Source organism: Oncorhynchus gorbuscha, linkage group LG02 (assembly GCF_021184085.1).
Source record: "Oncorhynchus gorbuscha isolate QuinsamMale2020 ecotype Even-year linkage group LG02, OgorEven_v1.0, whole genome shotgun sequence".
In the NCBI taxonomy this organism is placed as follows: domain Eukaryota; kingdom Metazoa; phylum Chordata; class Actinopteri; order Salmoniformes; family Salmonidae; genus Oncorhynchus; species Oncorhynchus gorbuscha.
The window spans coordinates 54,443,984-54,471,972 of NC_060174.1; the positions used below are offsets into that span (position 1 = coordinate 54,443,984).

A 27,989-nucleotide genomic window follows, 5' to 3' on the forward strand; every position below is an offset into this window, starting at 1 on the left:
TTAACTGACCTGCCTAGTTAAATTAAAGTTAAATATACCAAATATGTTGTTGTTTTTTAAACTCAAAGTCCCATAATGCAACGCCGAATTATTTTGTGCGCAGTTTTCTGGCCCGGGTAAAAGGTGGCTGTGTGAGGGACGTTGGATGACTTTGTGCCTGTGTTCAGCAGGCTAGTTAGGTCGTTAATTTGACAGGTACTACATTTTCAGAGCCATGGAGGCCCTTATCCCTGTCATAAATAAATTACAAGATGTGTTTAATACAGTTGGCGCAGACATTATCCAGCTACCGCAGATTGCTGTTGTTGGAACGCAGGTAAGAATCGCTGGCCAGCTAACTAGCATCCCGTCACCTCGTTTCATTCCCTTAACGTTAGCTACAGTACTGTTGTCTGTATCACGCAGTTCCACTTCGAGATATTTCATAGTACATGAACATTTACCTGTACTGTGTTTTCGAGGAAAGGTTAGCTAACGTTACTATAGTTACCTTAACTTTAGCAACTTAGTTAAGGCAGCTAGATAGTTAGCTTGGCTCGTGGCTATGAATCATGACCTGCTAACTAGTTGGTTATAGCGAATTTGACAGGCAGTGGAACCCGGCTAACGTTAGCCCTGTGTAATGTTAAAACAGCTGTGCTCAGCAGAAGGTGCCATTGAAATGTAATGGCATCACATGTCTCTACATGTACGTACTGCACATTTACTGAGTTGTTTACACTGGTATCCCCCTCCTAGCCTTTGAAGACTTCAGTGGTTTTTATGAATGAAAACATGAATGAATTCTTCCAAGACCTCCATCCCTCCCCTTTCTTATTGGTTAAATTATCATTCATTATATGTCAGTTGGCAACCAACTGGTGCATTAACACCACCAACTGGACTGGAGTGTGGACCTTAGTTCAGCTTCCATTCACCCATGTGGTATATGCTCCCAAAAAACAATGAGGAGATGGCACGTGGGTATATGCTCCCAAAAAAACAATGAGGAGATGGCACGTGGGTATATGCTCCCAAAAAACAATGAGATGGCACGTGGGTATATGCAGCTAAAAACCAATGAGGCGATTTGCAGCGCATCATGCCACAAATAAAACCAAGTTCTATTTTACCAACTGGCTAAACAGACGCACGAGCAGTGTGGGTGCAATGATTGAATGTACCAAGCTGACCACACCGCCTGCGCAAGCGTTGCAAAATAAATGTACACATGTTATTCAATCATTGCACCAACACTGCTCGCGCCTATCAACAGGCGCGTGCGTAGCCAGACGCTAAAATAGGACTTGGTTCTATTGGTGATACGCTGCAAGTCCCGCCTCTCCCATCACATTGGTTTTTAGGAGCATATACCCACGTGGGTGATTCATCTTTCAATGTTTAATGCTTTTACCACCTGTCCCCAAATTAATATAGTTCCTTTCAGAGTTCGTTTTGATATTTCAAGCTGCGTGTCCTGATTACATGTGGGTGGACAAAATCAACATGCGCAGGAGGATGAGCGGTCTGGTCAGCATGTAAGGGACTTCAGCTAAGTGTACCCCGTGTCCAGTGTGCCTGCCAACAGTAAAGATTGCCTCAAGATTGTACCTTCTTGAGGACAAAGTAATGAGGCTCCAAGGAGCACAGTGCAAGCTGTTCCAAGTAGTTGGACAGTTTTGACTTCCCAACAGCAGCGGCTCATTTTGAGCAGGCCAAGGTCTGCCCCAAACGCAAGTAAATTAGAGGCAAATTACAGCCTCCTTAATTTTGAGTTTTGGAAACAAGTGCTTTCATGAATGCATGGCGCGGGCCTCGTTTTACAGGAGCGTTGTAAAATAAGCTTTCTCTCAATGAACCAGCCTTAACAAATGTAGTTTATTTACAGATTTAGTTTTTATTGTACAACATCAGTTTTATAATTTCTTAATTTTGTGGCTGCCTAGTGTCCTCATTCCACTGCTGAATTGCAGTGGGAGTGGGGCGGCCATGTTTAGTTATTACACCTAATTAAAATGCTCATGCCTATGCTACATTTTAAATTAGAGAGTTCTAGATTGTATTTGAAAACAGATGTTATTTATTAATAAAATATTTCATACAAATTTCCTATAGGACAGGTTGTTCACAAATTATATTATACTAATATATTTTGAAGTTGTATTACTGTGTAGGGGTCTTGTTCTTCTAGGCTAAATGTCTTTTCTTAAATTATATATTCATTTATGATTTATACCAGGGATTAAGACACAATGGGCAATGTTTTTTTTCTCCAAACTTGTCATGTTGGTATAAGAATATTCTACTTTATTTTATTACAACGTTACAGGCATATTTCTGTTCCATTAAAATGAATTACAATAATCTAAATGTGATTTTTGAGCACCTTGGGTGGATGCCCTAATGTGTTACACACTCAATGCAAATGTATGTCAGGTCATTTTAAATGTTGCCCATCATGTTGTCTGGTGCCAAATTCTCTTAACAGAAACCCTGACTAGGGGGCACTCTTCCATCTGGTCTAAGGATAGAGATCCCAATGCAGTGAAGGGGACGTTGCACTGCGTAGGGTGCCGTCTTTCGGATGTGATGTTAAACGGGTGTCCTGACTCTGTGATCATTTCAAAATCACATGGCACATATCGTAAGAGTAGGGATGTTAACCCCGGTGTCATGGCCACCTAATCATCTCCCTTATTCCTAATTGGCATATCACTCCACCTCTCCATCTAATAGCTTGTGTGGTGAGCATTCTGGCACAAAGGTGGTCGCCCTGCATCACCCAGGTGGGTGCCACACATTGGTGATGGGTGAGACGAGGTTCCCCCTAAAGTGCTTTGAGTTCCTCAGTTGGTAGAAAAGCTCTATATAAATCCAATGAATTATTATCATCATATAGGCTACACCTGTACTCTTCTCTCCACACACAGCTCTTGTTGGCCTAGGTGTTACCTGATAGGTTTACAGTAGCATGGCATCCTCGCTGACACCTTCACTGGTCTGTCACCTTCTTGGTTACTGTCTCAGCCCTTTGGCAACCATCTGAACTGAAGGTGCCATGGCGACAGTAAGGCAACCCCTTGGAGGCTCCAAGTGTGTGTCTGCTCTTGTCTCGGTATTCATTAGTGCTGTTCAAAAGGACAGATTCACATAGAGGGGATCTTTTGAAAAATCCTTGACCCTGTCAGTTCTATAATTGCCACACATGAATCGAGCTCAAGCTAAATTAGGTCAACTGTATCCAGGCGCAGCTGAGGAGAGAACGGGTAGTTTCAAATGTTGTGGAACGATTTGACTTGTGATGAGTCATGGACTTGTGATGAGTCATTTGACCTTTAGTTTTGTAAGCGATGTTGTTGACTACTAGCTCACTTCTACTTTCACTCTGTAGGTGAGCATGCTATGTGTTTCTGTCTCCAGAGCAGTGGGAAGAGTTCGGTGCTAGAGGCTCTGGTGGGCAGAGACCTTCTGCCCCGTGGTACTGGTGTTGTCACCCGTCGGCCCCTCATCCTCCAGCTGGTCCACGTGGACCCAGAGGACCGCAGGAAGACCAGCGAGGAGAATGGTACTGTGAATACAACACTATCACTGCTTTAGGGTTGCACAATTCTGTGAATTTCCCCAAAGTTCCCAGGTTTTCAGAAACCCTGGTTGGAGGAGCCTTCCTCTGCTTAAGCTATTCCCTTCTAATTCTGCAAGGGAATCCTCCAACCAAGGTATTTGAAAAAGATGCCTCTGTACCTCTGCTGAGTGCAAACTTGAACGTTAGGAAAATACTTTGCAACTTCCAGCTAGCGTTTACTGTGAACACTGAGGCTGTACCCACTTTAAGTTAGTTTTAACAGTGTCCAAGTAGGCTACTGTAGGTATTTGATCATAATGTAGGCAATGGAGAAAATCCATCCCATAACATTTTAACATAGAAATAGCTGTTCTATCAATCAGCCTACAGTAGCAACCAATGTGTGGTGTTCAATGTAGGCCTAGACTCCATTAAACTTTTGAAATACACATGCAGGGCTTAACATTACCTGTTTATCCATGTGACTGAAAATGTTGTGGTGTTTGACGCAAGAAACCACTTAACAAAATAAAATGTATTATTATTCCCATCCCATTATTACAGAGAGTCAGACACATTTTTCTACCCTCTGCCTATTGGCTACGTAGCTTATTCAAGTATGTCTCAAAATACAACACTGCCCATTTAAGACAAAAAAAAAGCTCTTTACCAGACTCGCTTTTCAAAGATGTCCAGAAATGTACGTTTTGTGCTCTTGTATCGTTGACTACAAATGATCTATAACTGGGCTAATAATTCATTAAATTGCAAAGGATATGAACAAAATAGCTACATGCAGCTCTTGCTTTGATCTCAAAACAAACACATCTGCTCATGACTGCTCATGCTGTAAACACAGTCCTGTTCAAAGTAAATGGCACAGATCCATATATGGCAATGGTCAATTTGCATATAGACCTGCAGCTCTGACTGGTTATGCCGCACCGCTCTGTGTAGAGTACGGGCTGAGTCGTGCGTGTCGATGCAATAGAATCCTACTCCGATGTGTTCTGTTTACAACAGCATAGTTGGTTTTGCGTACTAAGTCGTGTATAGTTAATTTTGTTTCAGTATGTTGCATTGAAAGTGGCTAATATTGAGTTGATTCAACACAGCAAAGGGAAACGTTAACAGGGAAAATTCTAGAAGTTGAATGAAGTTCAACCTTGTGTTTCTCTCTCTGGGCTGACATTTCCTCTGCATGGGAGCTGTGCTGCACGGTGTAGGGCACATGTTGTAGACCCCTCTTCCCCGTCCTGTCTCCCTCATGTCTACAGCCATTAGATGACTGTTGAAATCTCTCTAGGTCAGACGTTGTCCTTCTGTGACTCTCTGCTGTTTTTTTGTCACTGTGTGTTGATAACTGGGCATATATTCAAGTCTGCAGCACTCCGTCTGAGTAGTAGCTACTATCCAGCTAGTATCCATAATAGCTAGCTAATATACTGCAGTAAATATGGCAAGTTATAGACAAATAAATAGGGATTCCCTTAGATTCTACTCAAGTTATATCTAGAGGCTCCTGAATGTTATTACTGAGCCATTAAGTCACAACAGCGTGCAATGTCATGTTACTCAATCGTCATTGTCATCCCAAGACATTTGAACACAAAACCAAGCCTGTGCCCTGCTGTTGGGAGTAGTTACACACCGGATGGATCATGCCAAAAAGTACTGCATTGCTGCAGATGGCCATGGTGCAGCAGCTAGGCTAACTGCTAACCATTTTCACCTGTCATCTGATCTCTCCTGAACCACAGACCCCAATGCCTGGAAAAACGGGCGCTATTACAAAGGTCTCCTTTTCATTGTTTCTCCTTGCCTTTTGTCTCTGTGTTCGATCATCAGCTTCTTACTCTAGGCCTATCCCTTTCATATTGCCCCCCTTCCATCCTGCCTATTGTTTTTGTAGCCTTGATTAAGCTGCCAAACTTTGGCTTAACTTGATTCAGCGAATCAAGCCCAACAAGGTCAGTCTCGTGTTTCAGACAAAACACTTGATTGTCTGTATAAGGACATCCTGTATAAAATAAAAACTATTCCGGAGTGCATGATCGGTGTCAACTTTGTCATAAATCATGGTAAGTATGACCTTTTTAAGGGCAAATAAAAGAATCAGCTGTCCTCAAACAGCTGATTTTGTTTTCTTAGTTTGGTAGGTAATTATTTGTTTAAATAATCCAACTAATACATTGATTTATTAGTTGAAAGAATAACTTTTGTTGCTTATCAAAGGTGCTTGGTACCTAGGTAGTATCGTATGCCTGTGCTCCCCATAACGCACCAACCATGCTTTGGCTTGTCTCACAGGCATATTTTCTTTTTTTTATTGACAAACAACATTTCTCACTGTATTGTTTGTTCAAATCTCTGGCCCTATACCTCTGGTTTATTGGCCTGCAGGATGTATTCCCATCCCAGCTGAACAACTCAACCCGACCCAATGACCGTATCAGCCGGTCCCAATTCACTCCCCTTCCCCTGGCCCTAACCTGGCCCTAACCTTTCTTTACAGATCTGTAAGACGTACTTGATCTGGTGGATGCTCCACCACTGCACTTTTTATGTCTATCCAGACCCTTCAGATATGCAAACATGGGTTAGGGCCAAGGTAAAAAGGAGGGAGTGAATTGGCACCTGCTCTATAATCACAACACTGCTGGTCATTAAAGTACTACTCCAAATGACATCTGCCAGACAGGCTGGGGAATGGCAATGACACTCTTGTGTTTTATGTTCCCATAGGTGTCGATGGAGAGGAATGGGGCAAGTTTCTACACACCAAAAGCAAGGTATGTCTCCGTAACCATTCCTCAGAGCTAGTTTCCTTGTTGGTTCAAAGCCTGCAGGTTGCTAACAAAGCGAAGCACCTCTAACTATCTGTTCACCTCAGTCGAGTTCACTGCCCTTTCACTGCTACAAATAGACATGCAGCTTAAATACTTGATTGACCTAATTATAGGCATTGTATTTATTTACTGACTGAAGATCACTGGAAAACCTATATGGATTTTGTAGCTTTGTCTGGAGACTTTGTTTGACAGAAAATCTTATTTTAATCACCTCAGGCACACACCCTTTCACAGTCGCAAGGCAAAGAAGACACAGGAGGATGTACAGTAGTACTGTCTTCTAGAGTGAATGGCCCAGAGCATAAAGTAGAGATGAGGGAATAGGGTGTAATATACAGTCAAGATGAGGGAATAGGGTGTAATATACGGTCGAGATGAGGGAATAGGGTGTAATATACGGTCGAGATGAGGGAATAGGGCGTAATATACGGTCGAGATGAGGGAATAGGGCGTAACATACGGTCGAGATGAGGGAATAGGGCGTAACATACGGTCGAGATGAGGGAATAGGGCGTAACATACGGTCGAGATGAGGGAATAGGGCGTAACATACGGTCGAGATGAGGGACTAGGGCGTAACATGCGGTCGAGATGAGGGAGTAGGGCGGAACATGCGGTCGAGATGAGGGAGCAGGGCGGAACATGCGGTCGAGATGAGGGAGCAGGGCGGAACATGCGGTCGAGATGAGGGAGCAGGGCGGAACATGCGGTCGAGATGAGGGAGCAGGGCGGAACATGCGGTCGAGATGAGGGAGCAGGGCGGAACATGCGGTCGAGATGAGGGAGCAGGGCGGAACATGCGGTCGAGATGAGGGAGCAGGGCGGAACATGCGGTCGAGATGAGGGAGCAGGGCGGAACATGCGGTCGAGATGAGGGAGCAGGGCGGAACATGCGGTCGAGATGAGGGAGCAGGGCGGAACATGCGGTCGAGATGAGGGAGCAGGGCGGAACATGCGGTCGAGATGAGGGAGCAGGGCGGAACATGCGGTCGAGATGAGGGAGCAGGGCGGAACATGCGGTCGAGATGAGGGAGCAGGGCGGAACATGCGGTCGAGATGAGGGAGCAGGGCGGAACATGCGGTCGAGATGAGGGAGCAGGGCGGAACATGCGGTCGAGATGAGGGAGCAGGGCGGAACATGCGGTCGAGATGAGGGAGCAGGGCGGAACATGCGGTCGAGATGAGGGAGCAGGGCGGAACATGCGGTCGAGATGAGGGAGCAGGGCGGAACATGCGGTCGAGATGAGGGAGCAGGGCGGAACATGCGGTCGAGATGAGGGAGCAGGGCGGAACATGCGGTCGAGATGAGGGAGCAGGGCGGAACATGCGGTCGAGATGAGGGAGCAGGGCGGAACATGCGGTCGAGATGAGGGAGCAGGGCGGAACATGCGGTCGAGATGAGGGAGCAGGGCGGAACATGCGGTCGAGATGAGGGAGCAGGGCGGAACATGCGGTCGAGATGAGGGAGCAGGGCGGAACATGCGGTCGAGATGTGTGCAGACAGTAATTTGCTCTGGTGCTTTAGGTCCTCCATGCGTGAACAGAGAAACCCTTGTGATGTGCTATACTGTAAATGGCGTTGATGCGGTGGGTGATGGAGGATGTTTTCTTTCTTTATGATTATATTTGTTTGTATTTAGATTTCTGTAGTGGTCTTTTGCTGTTGGGTCCAGATCATAGTAAATCACATTTACATTTGTCATATGCAGCTATATAAACCATAATTTAATAATTTGTTATACTGCGCAGTACCCATAAACATGTATTTGTTGTTTTTAGATCTACACGGACTTCGACGAAATCAGGCTTGAGATCGAAGCTGAAACCGAAAGAGTTTCTGGCAATAACAAGGTATGTCAACAATAAAAAATGATTTGATGCAAAGGTAGTCCTAAGCAATGTCAAACAGACATTATCACTGCCAACTGCTGAACTGACATTTCTTTGTTTTCTTCCAGGGAATCACTGATGAACCCATTCACCTGAAGATCTTCTCCCCTCACGTAGTCAACCTCACACTAGTGGATCTGCCAGGTATCACAAAGGTACACGCAAAGCAAGGTGTTTTTATTTCAAATATAAAAGCTAATTGAGTTGCTCAAGTGTGATCGAGTTGGTTTGAACCCGCCACAATACTTATTTAGCTGTCTGCGCTAACGCCTAGGCATTAGCTTTGAGAGCTAAGGCAAGTCTTAGGTGATCTCAGTGCCTGGGATCCTATCTTTCATGCACTGAACCACCTCTCTTTCCAAGTTTATTGAGGGAGATAGAACTCCAAGTATGGTTTGAACATGTTCTACACAGGTCCCAGTGGGAGACCAGCCCAAAGACATCGAGCTGCAGATCAAAGACTTGATCGTGAAGCACATCTCTAACCCCAACTCTATCATCCTGGCTGTGACTGCGGCCAACACAGACATGGCCACTTCAGAGGCTCTCAAAGTTGCCCGCGAGGTCGACCCCGACGGTAAACACCTCAATCACTTTCTCTTCTTCACTCGGGTCTCTTTCTCTTTTTTTTTGTTTGTCTATGCCTCTTATTTTTGTGTGTCTGACTCTCGCTCTGCTGGTCTCTGCATCTCTCTCCACCGCTCTTGCTCTCTCTGTTAACCTTAATGGTCTGTCACCTACTGTTTCCTCTAATCCTTATATCAGACGCGCCATGGCGTACATCGCCTCACAAAAACTCTTGATTACCTGGATGTAGGCCCAGGAGTTTTCCCTGATTATCTCACTTGACCAGGAAAATTATAGCCTCTAGTAATAGGCTAAACTCCTTTCCCTATTTGCAGGTAATTGTGGAAAGGTTTAGTTATCATGGCTGTGGATCTGGTCCCATATTCATAAAGCATCTCGGAGTAAGGTAGACGACCTAGGATCTGCCTTTCAGATCATAATGAATAAGAGTTTATGGACAGGGGGAGATCTGATCCTAGATTAACACCCCTACTCTGATATGCTTTTTTGACTATGGGTTCTGGGGTTTGTGTCACTGTGTAGGCAGGAGGACGTTAGCGGTGGTGACCAAACTGGACCTGATGGACGCTGGGACCGATGCTATGGACGTTCTGATGGGCCGGGTCATCCCTGTTAAGCTTGGCCTCATTGGCGTGGTCAACAGGTCTGCACCATGACACAATCATCTTCCGTCTCTAACATGTTGCATATAGCAAGGGTTCAGCCCTATGGAAAATCCAGTATGTAAGGGTGTTAGAAGCCAACAGTCACTTAGGATCAAAATGGGAAAGGGGCCAGCATTCCTTAAGTTCTGTTAGGATTTTCTTTTACTGTACTATGTACATTTACTTTTGAGTCATTTAGCAGGCTCTCTTATCCAGAGCGACTAGGTTAGTGCATTCATCTTAAGATGGCTATGTGGGACAACCATATAATTACCTCAGTCATAGTAAGTACATTTGTCCTCAAAGTTCTGGATAAGTTGCAGGGGTGTGATGGCACTAGCGGAGAGCCGAGCCAACAGCATGTTGCAGTAGTCCAGATGGATGATGACAAGTGCCTGGATTAGGACCTGCTCCACTTCCTGTGTGAGGTAGGGTAGTTTTAGAGGATAAACATGCAGGAGAGATTCACTGCTTTGATGTTTGCAGAGAACCACATGGTGTTGTCCATGCTCACGGCAAAGTTATTTGCACTCTCCATGATGGAAAAGACTTGGAGAGGGCAGGTCTTCCACGGGAGGAAAAGTAGCTTGCATCTCAAACTCAACCTCGACAAGATGGTGTCGCCACCTGAGTGTCAGAAGTTTGGAAGGGGAAGTTGAGTCATATGCATAGCAGTGATAGGAGAGACCATGTGAGGATATGACTGAGTAGAGTGTCTATATGGAGAACTGAGCCTTGGGGGGAGACCAGTAGTGAGAGCATGTGGTGCAGACAAAGATCCTATCCACATCATCTGGTAGGAGCGGCTTGCCAGATAGGATAGGATGCAATCCAAGAGTGTGCAGTGCCTGAGATGCCCAGCCCTGAGAGGGTGGAGAGGAGGATCTGATGGTTCACTCTCATAGGCAGTGAATAGATTTTAGGAGGAGGAGAACAGAGGAGAGAGAGTCAGCTTTGGCAGTGCAGAGTGTCTCCATGACACGGAGAAGAACAGTCTCGGTTGAGTGACCCGTCTTGAAGCCTGAGTGGTTAGGGTCAAGAAGATCGTTATGTGAGGGAGTTGGAGAGATGGCATGCTTAAGTTTTTTTGGAAAGAAAAGATGGGATACCGGTCTGTATTATTTATTTTTTAAATTACGTCGGGTCGAGTGTTGGTTTCTTGAGGAGGAGTTGCCAGTGAAAACCGGTGGTCAGGGATGAGGGATGAGGAATGGGAAAGATGGTCTGGAGAAGGGAGGCGGGGATGGTGTCGAGCGGGCAGCTTGTCGGGTGGCAGGTCATCACTAGTCACTGTATTTCATCTGGAGAGGGAAAGGATAAAGAGGTCAAGGCATAGGGTAGTTCTGTGTGAGTGGGACCAGTGGACTCAATAGGCTGACTGAATGAGGAGCTGATAGTAAAGGTAGTAAAATAACTCAAATAGTCCTATCCTTCACGACTTTCTTCAGGAGTCAGTTGGACATCAACAATAAGAAGACAGTGGCCGACGCCATCCGTGATGAATATGCCTTCCTACAGAAGAAGTATCCCTCCCTCGCCAACAGAAACGGAACCAAATACCTGGCTAGAACATTGAACAGGTATGAGCAATGTTCCCTCCCCAAAAAATTGGGCACTTAGCAAATTTTAGGTCTGCTTTAGCGCAAACTGGAATTTTGTAAATATTCTGTGTGACTTCCAGCACGCGTTCACTGTCAGCTCTGAGTCTGTACTTGCATTAAGTTCGTTTTAAGTGGCCAAGTAGGCTACTGTAGCTATTTGATCATAATGTAGGTCTGTCAGAGTGGCCTACCATCACAAACAATGGAGAAAATCCATCCCATAACATTTTAACATAGAAATAGCTATTCTGTCAATCAGCCTACAGTAGCAACCAATGTGTGGTGTTCAATGTCGGCCTACATTCCTTTAAACTTTTGAAAAACACATGCAGGGCTTGACATTAACCTGTTTATCCACTTGTCCTTCAGACAAGGAGGTGACTGAAATTGTTGTGTTTGGTGCAAGAAACCATTTTACAAAAATAAAATGTATTATTATTCCCATACCATTTATTACAGAGACTCCGACAAATTATACTACTTAGTTTATTCAAGCCTGTCTCAAAATACAATGCTCCTTTAAGACAAAAAAAAGGCTTTTACCTGACTCGCTTTTCAAAGATGTCCAGAAATGTACGTTTTGTGCTCTTGTAGGAAGCAATCACGCCCCTATTGCTGTAAAATATTTTGCATAGTTGGTTTTGTTTCGGTATGTTGCATTGAAAGTGGCTAATTTTGCATTGATTTCGTTCACAATTGCCACAGTACAGGGAAACGTTGATAGTGTTAATTAACAGGGAAAACTCTGAACTTAACTTTCTAATCTCGTGCTTTTCTCCGTGGGCTGATTTCTTTCCTCTGCGCTGCAGTCTTGGGGCTACTGCACGCGCGCAGTTTAGAAGGAACATTGGGAATGAGAAAGAAATGATATATTAGGCATACAAGGCCTCAACAGAAGAGTAGTTTTGAGGTTTGAAAACATCTGGCCAACTATGATTTTAGAGTGTAATGTCACTCTAGAAACTAACAACTATCATGTTGTCTGTTGCCTTTTCTACTTTCTCATTCTTCTCCTTGTTGCTAGATTGTTGATGCACCACATCAGAGACTGTCTCCCGGAGCTAAAGACTCGTATCAACGTGCTGGCGGCCCAGTACCAGTCCCTGCTGAGCAGCTATGGTGAACCTGTAGAGGACCAGAGCTCCACACTGCTCCAGCTCATCACGAAGTTTGCTGCAGAGTACTGCCACACCATCGAGGGCACCGCCAAGTACATAGAGACAACAGAGTTGTGAGTAACTTCTTCTTTCCAATGCAGCTGTTTTTCTCTATCAAATGATTTCTGGGTAACAATTAAGTACCTTTCGGTTATTGTTTTCAATTAAAATGGTTAAAAAATATATTAAAACATTTCTTAACAATTTCTTAGCAATTTCTCAGGCAAGACTTTTGATAGGACTCTGGGAGTGGGGAGGGGGAAATTGGCTGATATTGGCAGAGCGGTATGGAATTCTGTCTTATTGTTTTTATTTTTTAAATATTTTTTATTCTGTCTTATTGGTCTATTAACTCATTTACCAACTGGTGATGTCACCATGGAAGACCTGAACTCCATCCCACTGAACAAGCTGACATTTCAGATGGTCTTGTCAAACAGCTCTCTTACACTAATAGGCATTATCATTTCCAAAATGTCACAGTATTATTCCAGCCTCATACCTTACATGCATGCATGCATGCATGCATGCATGCATACATACATACATACATACATACATACATACATACATACATACATACATACATACATACATACATACATACATACATACATACATACATACATACATACATACATACATACATACATACATACATACATACATACAGTGGGGAGAACAAGTATTTGATGCACTGATGATTTGGCAGGTTTTCCTACTTACAAAGCATGGAGAGGTCTGTAATTTTTATCATAGGTACATTTCAACTGTGAGAGACGGAATCTAAAACAAAATTCCAGAAAATCACCTGTATTAACTGCACCTGTTTGAACTTGTTACCGGTATAAAAGACACCTGTCCACACACTCAATCAAACGGACTCCAACCTCTCCATAATGGCCAAGACCAGAGAGCTGTGTAAGGACATCAGGGATAAATTGTAGACCTGCACAAGGCTGGGATGGGCTACAGGACAATAGGCAAGCAGCTTGGTGAGAAGGCAACAACTGTTGGCGCAATTATTAGAAAATGGAAGAAGTTCAAGATGACGGTCAATCACCCTTGGTCTGGGGCTCGATGCAAGATCTCACCTCGTGGGGCATCAATGATCATGAGGGATCAGCCCAGAACTACACGGCAGGACCTGTTCAATGACCTGAAGAGAGCTGGGACCACAGTCTCAAAGAAAACCATTAGTAACACACTACGCTGCCATGGATTAAAATCCTGCAGCGCACACAAGGTCCCCCTGCTCAAGCCAGAGCATGTCCAGGCCCTGCTGAAGTTTGCCAATGACCATTTGGATGATCCAGAGGAGGAATGGGAGAAGGTCATGTGGTCTGATGAGACAAAAATAGAGCTTTTTGGTCTAAACTCCACTCGCTGTGTTTGGAGGAAGAAGAAGGTTGAGTACAACCCCAAGAACACCATCCCAACCGTGAAGCATGGAGGTGGAAACATCATTCTTTGGGATTCTTTTCTGCAAAGAGAACAGTATGACTGCACCGTATTGAGGGGAGGATGGATAGGACCATGTATCGCGAGATCTTGGCCAACAACCTCCTTCCCTCAGTAAGAGCATTGAAGATGGGTCGTGGCTGGGTCTTCCAGCATGACAACGACCTGAAACACACAGCCAGGGCAACTAAGGAGTGGCACCGTAAGAAGCATCTCAAGGTCCCGGAGTGGCCTAGCCAGTCTCCAGACCTGAACCCAATAGAAAATCTTTGGAGGGAGCTGAAAGTCCGTATTGCCCAGCAACAGCCCCGAAACCTAAAGGATCTGGAGAAGGTCTGGATGGAGGAGTGAGCCAAAATCCCTGCTGCAGTGTGTGCAAACCTGGTCAAGCACTACAGGAAACGTATGATCTCTGTAATTGCAAACAAAGGTTTCTGTACCAAATATTAAGTTCTGCTTTTCTGATGTATCAAATATTTATGTCATGCAATAAAATGCAAATTAATTACTAAAAATCCTACAATGTGATTTTCTGGATTTTTGTTTTAGATTCAGTCTCTCACAGTTGAAGTGTGATAAAAATTAGACCTCTACATGCTTTGTAAGTAGGAAACCCTGCCGATTTTGCAGGTTATCAAATACTTGTTCTCCCCACTGTGTCTGTATATATATATATATGTATGTACACACACACACACACACACACACACACACACACACACACACACACACACACACACACACACACACACACACACACACACACACACACACACACACACACAGTGGAGCAAAAAAGTATTTAGTCAGCCACCAATTGTGCAAGTTCTCCCACTTAAAAAGATGAGGCCTGTAATTTTCATTATAGGTACACTTCAACTATGACAGACAAAATGAGAGAAAGAAAATCACATTGTAGGATTTTTAACGTAACCTGCGCGACCTCGATATTTACATGCTACGCATGAGGAGCACGGGCCACTACAGGAGTTCCGCCGGTCGGATCTCTTCACTTTGATATCCTGATGCGCCAAACCCAGCGAGCTTGACATTTCTACGTTTTTGGGCTGCGCATCAGCCGCCTTCCTTCCGACCGGAGACTTTATATCGCGACATAACCACGATGCAACACAATCGTGGCGCAAATTCCCATTAACTCCTCATGTCTAGCTTTTAACCCAGCCTTAGTTGAACGAGAGGATGTTCGGCGTAATCAACAGACTTCCCTACTGATGGGCCCTTCGGAAAGCTCCGAACTGGTGACGGAAAACGGGGTAAATTGGTACTTCAAGGGGTCCCTTGACCCAGCCTGTACTCCTTGGAGCTCACAGTGTTTGAAAATGTTGCACGGCAGCCAGTGGCAAAAACTCCCAATTAGTCGGGCCCAGTGGAGAAACCCTGGGAGGACCCGGCTCCTTGGAGTGGCCCTTCCTCCGAGGCTGTACTGGGTCAAGATAAGAAGATTTCACCAGTGGTACCCAACCCACTGGCGGCACCTTTTTTCGGTTCTCAGGAAGTGCATCCTGCATTATTTAGCTCACTTGGCCTGGTTTGGCATGTCCAGGTTTAAAAAAATGTGTTTTCACTGTACTCTATCCCATTGTTGGGTGTTGGGGTCCTGTCTACAGGCCCCTTTAATTCTAGGTTTCTTGCCTTCTTTCTTGTTATATACCCTTTGTTGGCAATGACAAGAGGTCAAATGTTTTCTGTAAGTCTTCACAAGGTTTTCACACACCTTTGCTGGTATTTTGGCCCATTCCTCCATGCAGATCTCCTCTAGAGCAGTGATGTTTTGTGGCTGTTGCTAGGCAACACAGACTTTCAACTCCCTCCAAAGATTTTCTATGGGGTTGAGATCTGGAGACTGGCTAGGCCACTCCAGGACTTTGAAATGCTTCTTACGAAGCCACTCCTTCGTTGCCCGGGCGGTGTGTTTGGGATCATTCTGCTGGATCATTCTGCATTCATGCTGAAAGACCCAGCCACGTTCCATCTTCAATGCCCTTGCGGATGGAAGGAGGTTTTCACTCAAAATCTCTCGATACATGGCCTCATTCATTCTTTCCTTTACACGGATCAGTAGTCCTGGTCCCTTTGCAGAAAAACAGCCCCAAAGCATGATGTTTCCACCCTCATGCTTCACAGTAGGTATGGTGTTCTTTGGATGCAACTCGGCATTCTTTGTCCTCCAAACACGACGAGTTGAGTTTTTACCAAAAAGTTATATTTTGGTTTCATCTTACCATATGACATTCTCCCAATCTTCTTCTGGATCATCCAAATGCTCTCTAGCAAACCTCAGATGGGCCTGGACATGTACTGGCTTAAGCAGGGTCTGGCACTGCAGGATTTGAGTCCCTGGCGGCATAGTGTGTTACTGATGGTAGGCTTTATTACTTTGGTCCCAGCTCTCTGCAGGTCATTCACTAGGTCCCCCCGTGTGGTTCTGGGATTTTTGCTCACCGCTCTTGTGATCATTTTGACCCCATGGGGTGAGATCTTGCGTGGAGCCCCAGATCGAGGGAGATTATCAGTGGTCTTGTATGTCTTCCATTTCCTAATAATTGCTCCCACAGTTGATTTCTTCAAACCAAGCTGCTTACCTATTGCAGATTCAGTCTTCCCAGCCTGGTGCAGGTCTACAATTTTGTTTATGGTGTCCTTTGACAGCTCTTTGGTCTTGGCCATAGTGGAGTTTGGAGTGTGACTGTTTGAGGTTGTGGACAGGGGTCTTTTATACTGATAACAAGTTCAAACAGGTGCCATTAATACAGGTAACGAGTGGAGGACAGAGGAGCCTATTAAAGAAGTTACAGGTCTGTGAGAGCCAGAAATCTTGCTTGTTTGTAGGTGACCAAATACTTATTTTCCACCATAATTTGCAAATAAATTCATGAAAAATATTATTTTTCTCATTTCGCCTGTCATAGTTGAAGTGTACCTATGATGAAAATTACAGGCCTCTCATCTTTTTAAGTAGGAGAACTTGCACAATTGGTGGCTGACTAAACTTTTGTGTGTGTGTGTTTATTATTATTTTATTTTTTTCATTTATTTGAAGAGATAGATGGGAAGGATGGAGATCCTTTTTCAAACATTCTTGTACCTCTAGATACCAGAAGGGGGCATACAACTATAGCATCACAAGTCAACCAATTTGAAGCTTTTGCAGTGTAGTGGGAAGATTACGTGAGCTAAATTAACTAGGCTAATACGTTGATCACAAATGTTAAACATTTTGTTGCTTGTATATGTAACAGTGAACCATTCTCTTTCAGGTGTGGTGGAGCGCGAATCTGTTATATTTTCCATGAGACTTTTGGTCGGACGCTGGAGTCTGTGGACCCACTAGGAGGTCTGACCACCATAGATGTGCTGACAGCTATTAGGAATGCTACGGTGAGTGTGCAATGCTATATACTGTATTGTGCGCTACTAAACTGAACAAAAATATAAACGCAACATGTAAAGTGTTGGTATATTCTTATTGCCTGGTCCTGGCTCCCCAGTGTTTGGGCCTATGCCCACCTATGGCTGCGCCCCAGCCCAGTCATGTGAAATCCATAGATTAGAACCTAACACATTTATTTATTTCCTTTTTATGAACTGTAACTCTGTAAAATCATTCATCGTTACATGTTGTGTTTTGTATATTTTTGTTCAGTATGTTTATCTATACAGACTCATATTTACAGTCGTATGAACAAGTTTGGGCATCCCTGACAATTTCCATGATTTCCATTTATAAATAATTGGGTGTTTGGATCAGCAATTTCATGTTGATCTATCAAATAACTGATGGACATAGTAATATTTCAGTAGTGAAATGAGGTTTATTGGATTAACAGAAAATGTGCAATATGCATCAAAACAAAATTAGACTGTTGCATAAATTTGGGCACCCCAATAGAACAATCACATCACTGGGTGGCCAGTCCTCTTCTGGCTGTGCCGGGTGGAGATTATAACAGAACATGGCCAAGATGTTCAAATGTTTACAAATGACCAGCATGGTCAAATAATAATCAGTGGTTGTCGAGGGTGCAGCAAGTCAGCACCTCAGAAGTAACTGTCAGTTGGCTTTTCATAGCCGATCATTGACAGTATCTCTACCGCTCCTGCTGTCTCTAGAGAGTTGAAAACAGCATGTCTGGGACAGGTAACACGTCCAGTGAACAGGTCAGGGTTCCATAGCCGCAGGCAGAACAGTTGAAACTGGAGCAGCAGCACGGATTTATTGTGAGTTGTGATGAGTTGCGGGTTGTTAGCCAGCACGGCTGTTGGGTAATGTAGTCGTCTGTCTGTGTGTGTGTGTGTGTGTAGGGCCCGCGGCCTGCCCTATTTGTGCCCGAGGTGTCGTTTGAGCTGCTTGTGAAGAGACAGGTAAAGAGACTGGAGGATCCCAGTCTGCGCTGTGTAGAGCTGGTCCACGAGGAGATGCAGAGGATCATCCAACACTGCTCCAACTACAGCACACAGGTAGACTATAGACACACACACACACAGCAACTGCAGCACCCAGGTAGCCTGTTCATACACACATTCACATCAACAACACTTGCTATGACTCTTGACATCTGGCCACAGTCACTGATGAGTGTTATCTTTCTCTCTCCAGGAGCTGTTGAGGTTTCCAAAGCTCCACGATGCCATAGTAGAAGTGGTCACGTCCCTCCTCAGGAAACGGTTACCGGTCACCAATGAGATGGTGAGACGTTTTTCCACTGCATTTCAAATGGATTCTTCTTGAATGTTCTCTGCTCCACTTGTAGTGCGTTTGCTTATCTTTAGTGTACTCATTCCAACTCCTCAGGTTCACAACCTGGTGGCCATAGAGTTGGCCTATATTAACACCAAGCACCCTGACTTTGCTGATGCCTGTGGCCTCATGAACAACAACATAGAGGTAAGAAACATTCACAGCTTTAGAAATAACTTCATTCTGTGTTTTCTAACTTTCTTATAAAGTACAAGAAGTGTTGTAACTGCGTTGTTAATCAGTAGTAATGGTCGTCTCCTAGGAACAGAGACGCAACAGAATGAGAGAGCTTCCGTCCTCGGTTCCCAGGGAAAAGGTAACCGAACACACTCAAGACTCTCCCTCTTTCATTGTGCTTTTAATTTGTTGAATTGCTACAAAGACTGTTTCTTTACTGCGCCAAGTGAAGATTTCTACCTTTTACAGCAGAGATATAAGCCATATGTTGTTTTGATTCCACACCAGACTGTCGCAGCTCATTCAGTAAAGTTTTTCTTCCGTTGCTGGCTTTTTAGGTCCTATTTCGAACTCTGTCCACTCTTCCTCCTCTCCCTCTCTCTCTCTCTAGTCCTTTAAGGGCCCAGGTGGTCAGTCTCTCTCCCCCACTGAGCTTCCTCCCCCCGAGGGAGAGGGACCCAAGGTGTGTCACTGTGTGCCACTCAACAACCCAATGCTTGCATGGCCCTGCCTGCATCCTACCTCAACCAAGATTGGGGCCCATTTCATTTCCGGAAGTTAACTGAAAATCCTGTTTTCATTAGTTCCTTAAAATGTCAGTTAATTTCCTGAATTGCAATGGACTTTCCACTGACCCACCCTCATACTCCCCTCTGCAAACCTGTAGACGATCCTACTTTGTGTAGGGCACAATTCTGAATTCCCCTCATCTGTTCCCCTTCAATGTCCCACAGATGTGTTTTAATAAATTGATGAGCCCCCACCCTAACTAACTCCACCCCCTGAGGATGACCTTTTGATTCTGTCATTACATTCCCCATCTTACACCTCTTTCCGGCATGTGTGCTTCTATACGGAGGAAGGGTCCTGGAGTGATCTTTTTGTACGATATGGCCCTGCCTCTGTCAGAGTGCTGTTTTTAATCCAGAAAGTCAGTATATGTATCTACAGGCCGTATAGTCTGTAGATGTTACATCATACAAGCCTAAGGTGATGTAATAGCCCTGACACAAGCATGCTCCATCTTTGGGAATAAATTGTAACGAGCATATTGATTGTTGCGGTCTTGGAACAGTTCTCTCTTGTAAAATAGATTTTTAATCTCAAGGAGACAACTGTATAAGTAAAGGATGAATCCTTACCATTGAATAAACCACTAGACAGGATCTCTAACCAGTCTGTCTGTCTATTTCCTTGTCTCTAGGCTGCAGGTGGGGGTCCCCAGGGGGATCAGGATGGAGGGACAGGGAACTGGAGGGGCATGCTGAAGAAGGGAGATGAGGGGATGGGTGGAGATAGATCCATGCTCCAGACCTCCAACCCTGCCAGCCCTCAGAGGGGCCATGCTGTCAACCTGCTGGATGTGGTGGGTAATCACTTCTAGTCAGATACTCAGTCCCAATTCTATCACTATACCTTTTGATGTTTGCAGAACTGTGATCTTGGTTAACCCGAAACTAAAGTCTCACGTAATTAGTCAGCTGCTCGATTAAGTTCTGGGTCCAACACGTGATAGGAGATGGTAGACCGGAACGAGGCGCTCCACCCTCTGCAAGTTATGGGCCGAATGTCTCCTCCCCGTCCGAAAATCAAAAGATGACAGGGCAATTGGAGGGACGCCATGTGCGACAGACGTGTTTTCCGTTTGCTCCCGTGGTATTCTTAAAGTTTATGTGAATTTTGCAGCAGAACTGTATTTATTTTCAAATATTAGTTTGGTGATCCTTTTCCGTAAAAACCAAGACTACTTTGCTTCCGAAAGTCAGCATGTCGACGAAACATAAGGTCAAAAGCATGACTTTGAGAGAACCCGGCCAACAAGACCCACTCTCATCAGCGCCCTCTCCTGAGTCTGAGGACCCGGGGACTCGCACTTTACCCGGGGGTGTGGCCATGCGGCGCAGATATGAACATTAGAGTCCATCAAACTACTACGCTCTGAGATAGTTGAAATGAAAACGGAGGTGGTTGCTACGATTGAGGCCCGAATACAGGAGGTTTCTGATACTTTAAAAGCAGATTTAACCATCCTGCGGAATGAGACGATGCCAGCAATCACATCACTCAAAGCAACAACGGCGTAGCACACTACAACGATCGCAGCACTGGAGACCTCCGCTACCAATGTCTCTGACTTACTACATCCCTGGAGGCTGACGTGAAACGCCTGGCTGCGGATTTGAAAAAGGTGAAGGAGAGCTGTGAGTTTAGAGGGATTCTCTCGCCGCAATAACCTGAGACTTGTATCGGTCCCAGAGTCAGCAGAAAAGCCTCGCGCCACGGATTTAATTTCAGGGCTGCTGAAGGATGTTCTTGCCTTAGATGAAAAGCCCCTGATTGATCGTGCCCACCGGTCGCTGCGCCCAAAGCCCCGGGATGGGGAGAGGCCCCGTGACATAATTCTTCAAGTGCACTTTTTTCATGAGAAGATGGAGATTCTCCGACGAGCCCGCAATACCACACTGAGCTTTCAAGGACAGAGCTTCTCCATCTACCAGGACTACTCCCCCACTGTTTCCAGGCAGCTTTCGGGCAGGCCAAACGACTACTACGGGACCATCCAAGTGTGAAGTATGGACTGCGATTCCCGGCCCGTTTATGGCGGTAAAGACTACACATTTGAGTCTCCGGATGAGGCTATGGCTCACATTCAACGTCACATCAAGAAGTATTGAACTTGCTTACAGTTCAGCAACTGTTGCGTGCGAACTGTGGATAGTAAGTAACCCACCTGTGGTACAATTATGTTTAGTTATAACAGGCTCGTCTTGTATAGTTGGCGAACCCATTCAGGCTTATTTGATGTGATCTAATGTTTTGATCATCTAGTGTGCTTGCCTTACAAGCATTCAGTCATTTTTAATTTCATTGTATTCAGGTTTTACTTAACTCCTGTGTTTCTAGGCTGTCTCGCTCACCTATTCAGTTTGTTTACATAGTGTCTCAGTGACTCAAAATATTTTTGGTTATTTGTTTACTGCAACCGTTTGCATTGACCCAGTAAACAGTAAATACTTCCCGAGGCTACACATTTTTTGGGGTCTCACTTCAATTTTTAAAGTTTTGAGCATCATTTATGCCCAGCAAACGTTCAACGCACACCATAGTTTTTTGGTATTGGTTGTATGTTGTCTCAGTGTCAAACTAGACTATTATTATTATTATTGATTGTCTTATTACGATTTCCTTCAAATTAGGTTTTTGGCTGAGAGCCTTTATACATTTGATTTATTTTCTCTCTCAATGCCTGTTATAAGACTGGGAATATAATTATACACATCTACAAGTGGTGCTTTTGTAATTTCGTTTACACAAGGGATTCACTTTTTCTATCTAAAAATATCTCTTTGCTGTTTGATCCACTAACAAAACGCGACTTTAAAGAGCGGGACTGTGGGTTTAGGTTTAAGGCCCGCACTCTCACAGACATACTGTGCGAAGAGAACATGTTCTATTTAGGCTTGTACCTCGTTTGGGGTTGAATTGTTCAGTTCTGATGTTGTCATTCTGTCTTAGTTTTTTTTCTGTACTTTTTAATCTACCACCATACATTTACTCTGAGACAAGTTATTCTGGGGTTTTTGGGTGCTCATTGCTTTTCCATTCTATGCTCCTCTTGTTTTGGCTAGTGTTTATGCTCCCAATTGGGATGACACAAGTTTAATTTCTTCCTTTTTGTCTGCTATACCCAATTTAGATTATCATTTGTTGATTTTTAGGGGGGATTTCAACTGTAAAATGTCCCCAGTTCTTGACAAGTCCTCACGAACAACTACAGGCCCATCTAAATGTGCCCTACTTATTCAATCCTTTCTTCAGAAATATGCTATGTTTGAGGCCTGGCGTTTCCTACATCCTACAGATAGACAGTATTCCTTTTATTCTCATGTTCATCAAACATACTCCCGGATTGATTACTTCTTTTTGGACAAAACTTCTGCCTAACCTTCAGCGGTGTACTTACGAGAGTATTGTTATTTCTGACCATTCACCATTAGTGCTTGAGTTAGTTTCCCCAGCGACCTCATATGTGTTATCAATGGCGCCTCAACCCCATTTTACTCTCAGAAAAGGATTTTGTCAATTTAATTTCTTCTGATATCACCTTGTTCCTAGAAACTAATTCAACACCAGGTATGTCCTGCTCTACCATATGGGAGTCTCTCAAAGCATACCTACGTGGCCAAATGATTTCTTATACAGCCAACCAAAACAGAGTTGGCTCTCAGCGACTTCGGGACCTGAGCGAGTCCATAGCCACACTGGATGAGAAGTATGCTACAGATCCTTCCTCTGATCTGCATAAAGAGCGCCAACTCCTCCAATCTGAATTTGATGAGCTTTCTACCAAGCAAGCTGAACAGTTACTCTTGCGAGCTCGATACAAAGTTTATGAACAAGGCGACAAGGCCAGTAAACTCCTTGCACATCAGATCCGTAAATCTGAGGCCTCACATTTAATCCCACAGATAAGGACCCCATCTGGTGCCACCACAGTTATCTTTGTTGCTCTAGCAGACAGTTTGAAACAATCTTTTAATTTTGGGAATTCGCTACCTCTTTATCTTATAGGAAGGGTTAATGTCAATAAAATGAGTGTGTTGCCCAAATTATTATTTTTCTCAATGTTTACCCATTTTTATTCAAATCTTTTTTTTATTTCAATGGATCAAACATTCATGCATTTTATTTGGGATGGAAAGGTACCACGGATTGGTAGAAAACATTTACAGAAGCCTAAGTCATTGGGGGGTTTAGCTCTACCAAATTTTCAGACATACTATTGGGCTGCAAATTTCAGAGCCCTTCTGTACTGGCTGTAGACTGATCCTACTGGCCCTAGACTCTGGGTCCAGATGGAGTCAATCGTGTAAACCTGCAGCACTTTCCTCTGTGTTGTGCTCGTCTCTCCCAGTATCCCTAGGCAAAAGGTGTGTCAACCCAATTGTAAAGCAGTCCCTTAAAATTTAGAATCAGTTCCATTTAGCCAATCCCACTTTTTCCGCTATCTCCAGACTAGGAACTTTGTCAGAGCTAACACACCTGAATTTCCCCATAGGCCTGCGAATACAGCTATAGAGAGCATCTTGGAGCTGAACAAGCTTCCTAGGGGTGCAATTTCAGATGTATTTGCAATCATTCATGACTTACAGAACCCTTCTTTGGTGCCTTTTTAAAGACTTGATGGGAAAAGGATTTGGGGGAGGAACTTGGGGAAGACACCTGGGAATCTATGCTGCACAGGGTGCACTGTCCTCGTTTAGCACTAGACACAGCCTCATTCAATTCAAGGTGGTTCACCGTATCCACTGGTCGGGGCCAAACTTGGAAGAATATTCTCTGATTTTGATCCTACCTGTGTCAGATGTAAAATGGAACCAGCCACACTGTTACATATGTTTTGGGGCTGTCATAAACTGTCAGGTTTCTGGGAATTAATATTTAAATGTTTGTCATATATATATTTATATCTGTGCTCTCTGAAACTAGAAAAAATTCAATTCACGAGGGAACCCCAAACTGTTTAATGAGGCTTGGGCTCCATTCTGGTCTTACTTCAAACAGTCCTTTCTCTGATGGCACTCCTATTAAAACCAAAATAAGCCTGTATTTGACCCTCCTGTGACTTAAGGGTTGGATGAGCTTTTCTTTGTGTTTTGTCTGGGGGGGCATTAAGGTTGATGTGTTTATTGATTGTGACCCGTTTGATGCCTTGTTCATCTTTCCCGGGCAGAGACTGAATTGGGAGCTTGTTTTTCCCAGTTATTTTTATTTTTACATTTTGTTCACGCCTACATAAAATGATTATTATTATTTTTCTTAAGCATTGTAAACTTTTTTTTTTGTCCAGTGGTCTGTGAGTGCTTGCATTTCTCCACCCCTATCCCTTGACTGGTTACAGCAACAATGGTGAGGTTTTTGCTCTGTCCCTGTACTATAGATTGTCCTTTAGCATTCTGCCTGGTGTGTTTTAACTTGTCTAAAGCTTTTTTTTTTTCAATCTATTTGTATTTTTTCTAGTTGAGTATATTATTTATATGTGTGTGTGTGTGTGTGTGTGTGTGTGTGTGTGTGTGTGTGTGTGTGTGTGTGTGTGTGTGTGTGTGTGTGTGTGTGTGTGTGTGTGTGTGTGTGTGTGTGTGTGTGTGTGTGTGTGTGTGTGTGTGTGTGTGTGTAAAACTTAAACAACCTTCGAAATCTTAACGTCTCTAAATAACCAGTGACGAAAAACACTGGAACTACTGCTGATCATTACCCCATTCCTTCCTGACAGATTGAGTACCGGTTATGTTGATGTAGATCTGTCCACAAGTGATGAGCAGAACTGTGACGTGTAAGCCATTTAATATGGTGGATACTTCTCACTACTCTGCTTATGCCTATCCAACCCCTTCAGATCTGCAGACATTGAAGGGTTAGGGCCAAGGAGGGGTAGGAATGGAATGGGACTAGCTACTGCTCGAAGTCCAAACAAGTTCCATAGCAACGCAATGTTAATGACCTCTGAGAAGTAGCACGTAAGTGATTGGTCTGTTTGACTCTGTGTATCCTCCAGCCTGTTCCCGTTTCCAGGAAGCTGTCTTCTCGAGAGCAGAGGGACTGTGAGGTCATCGAGAGACTCATCAAGTCCTACTTCCTCATCGTCAGGAAAAACATCCAGGACAGGTATGGTGCTGCTCTGCTTTACTTGCTGTTAGACTCCCTCTCCTGTGGTTTCTGTACGATGTTAAAATAGTTTGTTTCTTTCTACTTGGTGCCATCTCGATTGCTTAAAGATCTGTTGTTTCCTGCACTTAAGAGTCCCAATTTGTTTCTCAATCTCACTCTCTCATCCACCCTTTCAATACTTCTCTCTCCCTTTGCGCTCCTCCCTGCAGCGTGCCCAAGGCGGTGATGCACTTCTTAGTGAACCATGTGAAAGACAGCCTGCAGAGTGAGCTGGTGGGTCAGCTGTATAAGGCAGGTCTGTTAGATGACCTGCTCACTGAGTCTGAAGACATGGCCCAGAGACGCAATGAGGCTGCAGACATGCTCAAGGTAATGTGTGTGTGTGTGTGCGCATGTGTATACGTACGCATACTATTTGTATCTAAACTCAACAAAAAAAGAAATGTCCCTTTTTCAGGATCCTGTCTTTCTAAGATAATTCGTAAAAATCCAAATAACTTCACAGATCTTCATTGTAAAGGGTTTAAACACTGTTTCCCATGCTTGTTCAACGAACCATAAACAATTAATGAACATGCACCTGTGAAAGTCATTAAGACACTAACAGCTTACAAAGGTAGGCAATTAAGGTCACAGTTATGAAAACTTAGGGCACTAAAGAGGCCTTTCTACTGACTGACAAACACCAAAAGAAAGATTCCCAGGGTCCCTGCTCATCTGCGTGAACGTGACTTAGGCATGCTGCAAGGAGGCATGAGGACTGCAGATGTGGTCAGGGCAATGTCCATACTTTGAGACGCCTAAGACAGCGCTACAGGACTGACAGCTGATCGTCCTCTCAGTGGCAGACCACGTGTAACAACACCTGCACAGGATCGGTACATCCGAACAACACACCAGCGGGACAGGTACAGGATGGCAACACCAACTGCCCGAGTTACACCAGGAATGCACAATCTCTCCATCAGTGCTCAGACTGTCCGTAATAGGCTGAGAGAGGCTGGATTGAGAGCTTGTAGGCCTGTTGTAAAGCAGGTCCTCACCAGACATCACTGACAACAACGTTGCCTATGGGCACAAACCCACCGTCGCTGGACCAGACAGGACAGGCAAAAAGTGCTCTTCACTGACGAGTCGCGGTTTTGGCAATCAACGCTGTGCGTTACAGGGAAGACATTCTCCTCCCTCATGTAGTACCCTACCTGCAGGCTCATCCTGACATGACCCTCCAGCATGACAATGCCACCAACCATACTGCTTGTTCTGTGCGTGATTTCCTGCAAGAACCCAGATCTCAATCCCATTGAGCAAATCTGGGACCTGTTGGATCAGAGGGCTAGGGCAATTCCTCCCAGAAATGTCCAAACACTTGCAGGTGCCTTGGTGGAAGAGTGGAGTAACATCTCACAGCAAAAACTGGAAAATCTGGTGCAGTCCATGAGGAGATGCACTGCAGTACTTAATGCAGCTGGTGGCCACACCAGATACTGACTGTTACTTTTGATTTTTGATCCCCTGCTTTGTTGAAGGACGCATTATTCAATTTCTGTTAGTCACATGTCTGTGGAACTTGTTCAGCTTGTCTCAGTTTGTTGAATCTTATGTTCATACAAATATTTACATGTTAAGTTTGCTAAAAAAAATAAAACGCAGTTGACCGTGAGAGGACATTTCTTTTCTTGCTGAATTTCTATGAAGGTTTTGACCCCCTCTCCATCCTTTGTCCACAGGCCTTGCAGAAAGCCAGTCAGGTGATTGCTGAGATCAGAGAAACACACCTGTGGTGAGGGCCTCTACCTCCATACACTCTCCCTCCCACATGGACACTATGCCCTATACTCTTTCCCCTAAGCCCTGTTCTCTCAAACCTTCCTGGACTGCAGTGCAGAGATGGCCAACTTAAATGCACTGGTGTCAATTTATTGAAAGCTTCAATTCCCCATCCTTCTCCTGAAGTGTGCACACGCAGTCTTGGATTTAAAGCGTTAGATTAGTGTTAGCATTGGCAGGAGGGAGCTTCCCCTATTGTTAATTCCATGACAGGGAGTGTAGAAGTGCACACTTTTGGAGATGGGTGGAGAATCTGGAGGTACGTTTTGAATATAGTTTTATGATGTATTATGTACACGAAGGGCAGTACATATCTTTGCCTGCAACACAAACACACACACAAGCTCTACTGTCCAAATTATCTTTCATATGTAAGTACAGTAAATACCATGTAAGGTGTGAGGCATACCTAAAGAATGTTTGTCCCTAAATGTAGTTAAAATAAAGCTAGAAATGGCAAACCTTAGATGTTTACTGTAGTCTCTGGCTGGATGCTGTGTTAAAATGCTGTCTGTTTTGATCATGGTTGTCTTATCTACATGTGTCGCTGTCTATGCTACTGTTGAACATGTCATTACATGGTAATTCATTTGCGTTGATTTTCCCAGAGAGAAATACCACTTTTTTACACATACGTTTTGGGTCAGTTTGTGTGATTTGTTGTATTTTTCAACTAACATGTAAATGTATGCTACACACAGTCTCATGATTAGTTTACTCCTGACCATGCCTAAACACAATGTGTTTGCAACTACTGAATTATCCATGGCCCATGTGATATTTGTTTTTCTTGGTGTCTCTCACTGGCAAATGAAAATGT

The 27,989-nt window shown here is 44.2% G+C and overlaps 1 protein-coding gene across 4 annotated transcripts; it reads left to right on the plus strand.

Moving 5' to 3' along the window:
• Window positions 1-93: 93 nt before the first annotated feature.
• Window positions 94-27,635, plus strand: LOC124004387 (dynamin-1-like protein). Of its 4 annotated transcripts, XM_046313240.1 has the most exons (20): window positions 94-316; window positions 3,400-3,544; window positions 5,302-5,337; window positions 6,287-6,333; window positions 8,173-8,244; window positions 8,352-8,438; window positions 8,698-8,860; window positions 9,394-9,514; window positions 10,964-11,095; window positions 12,141-12,347; window positions 17,013-17,133; window positions 18,058-18,213; window positions 18,353-18,442; window positions 18,548-18,640; window positions 18,756-18,809; window positions 19,062-19,133; window positions 19,875-20,036; window positions 25,227-25,336; window positions 25,549-25,708; window positions 27,070-27,635. In XM_046313240.1, exons 1-20 carry the CDS (start codon window positions 215-217, stop codon window positions 27,124-27,126), a joined length of 2,187 nt encoding a protein of 728 aa, XP_046169196.1. In that variant the 5' UTR covers window positions 94-214; the 3' UTR covers window positions 27,127-27,635. The 4 variants fall into 4 exon arrangements, with proteins under 4 accessions (XP_046169196.1, XP_046169198.1, XP_046169197.1 ...); XM_046313242.1 differs by lacking the exon at window positions 19,062-19,133; XM_046313241.1 differs by lacking the exon at window positions 5,302-5,337.
• Window positions 27,636-27,989: the final 354 nt, after the last annotated feature.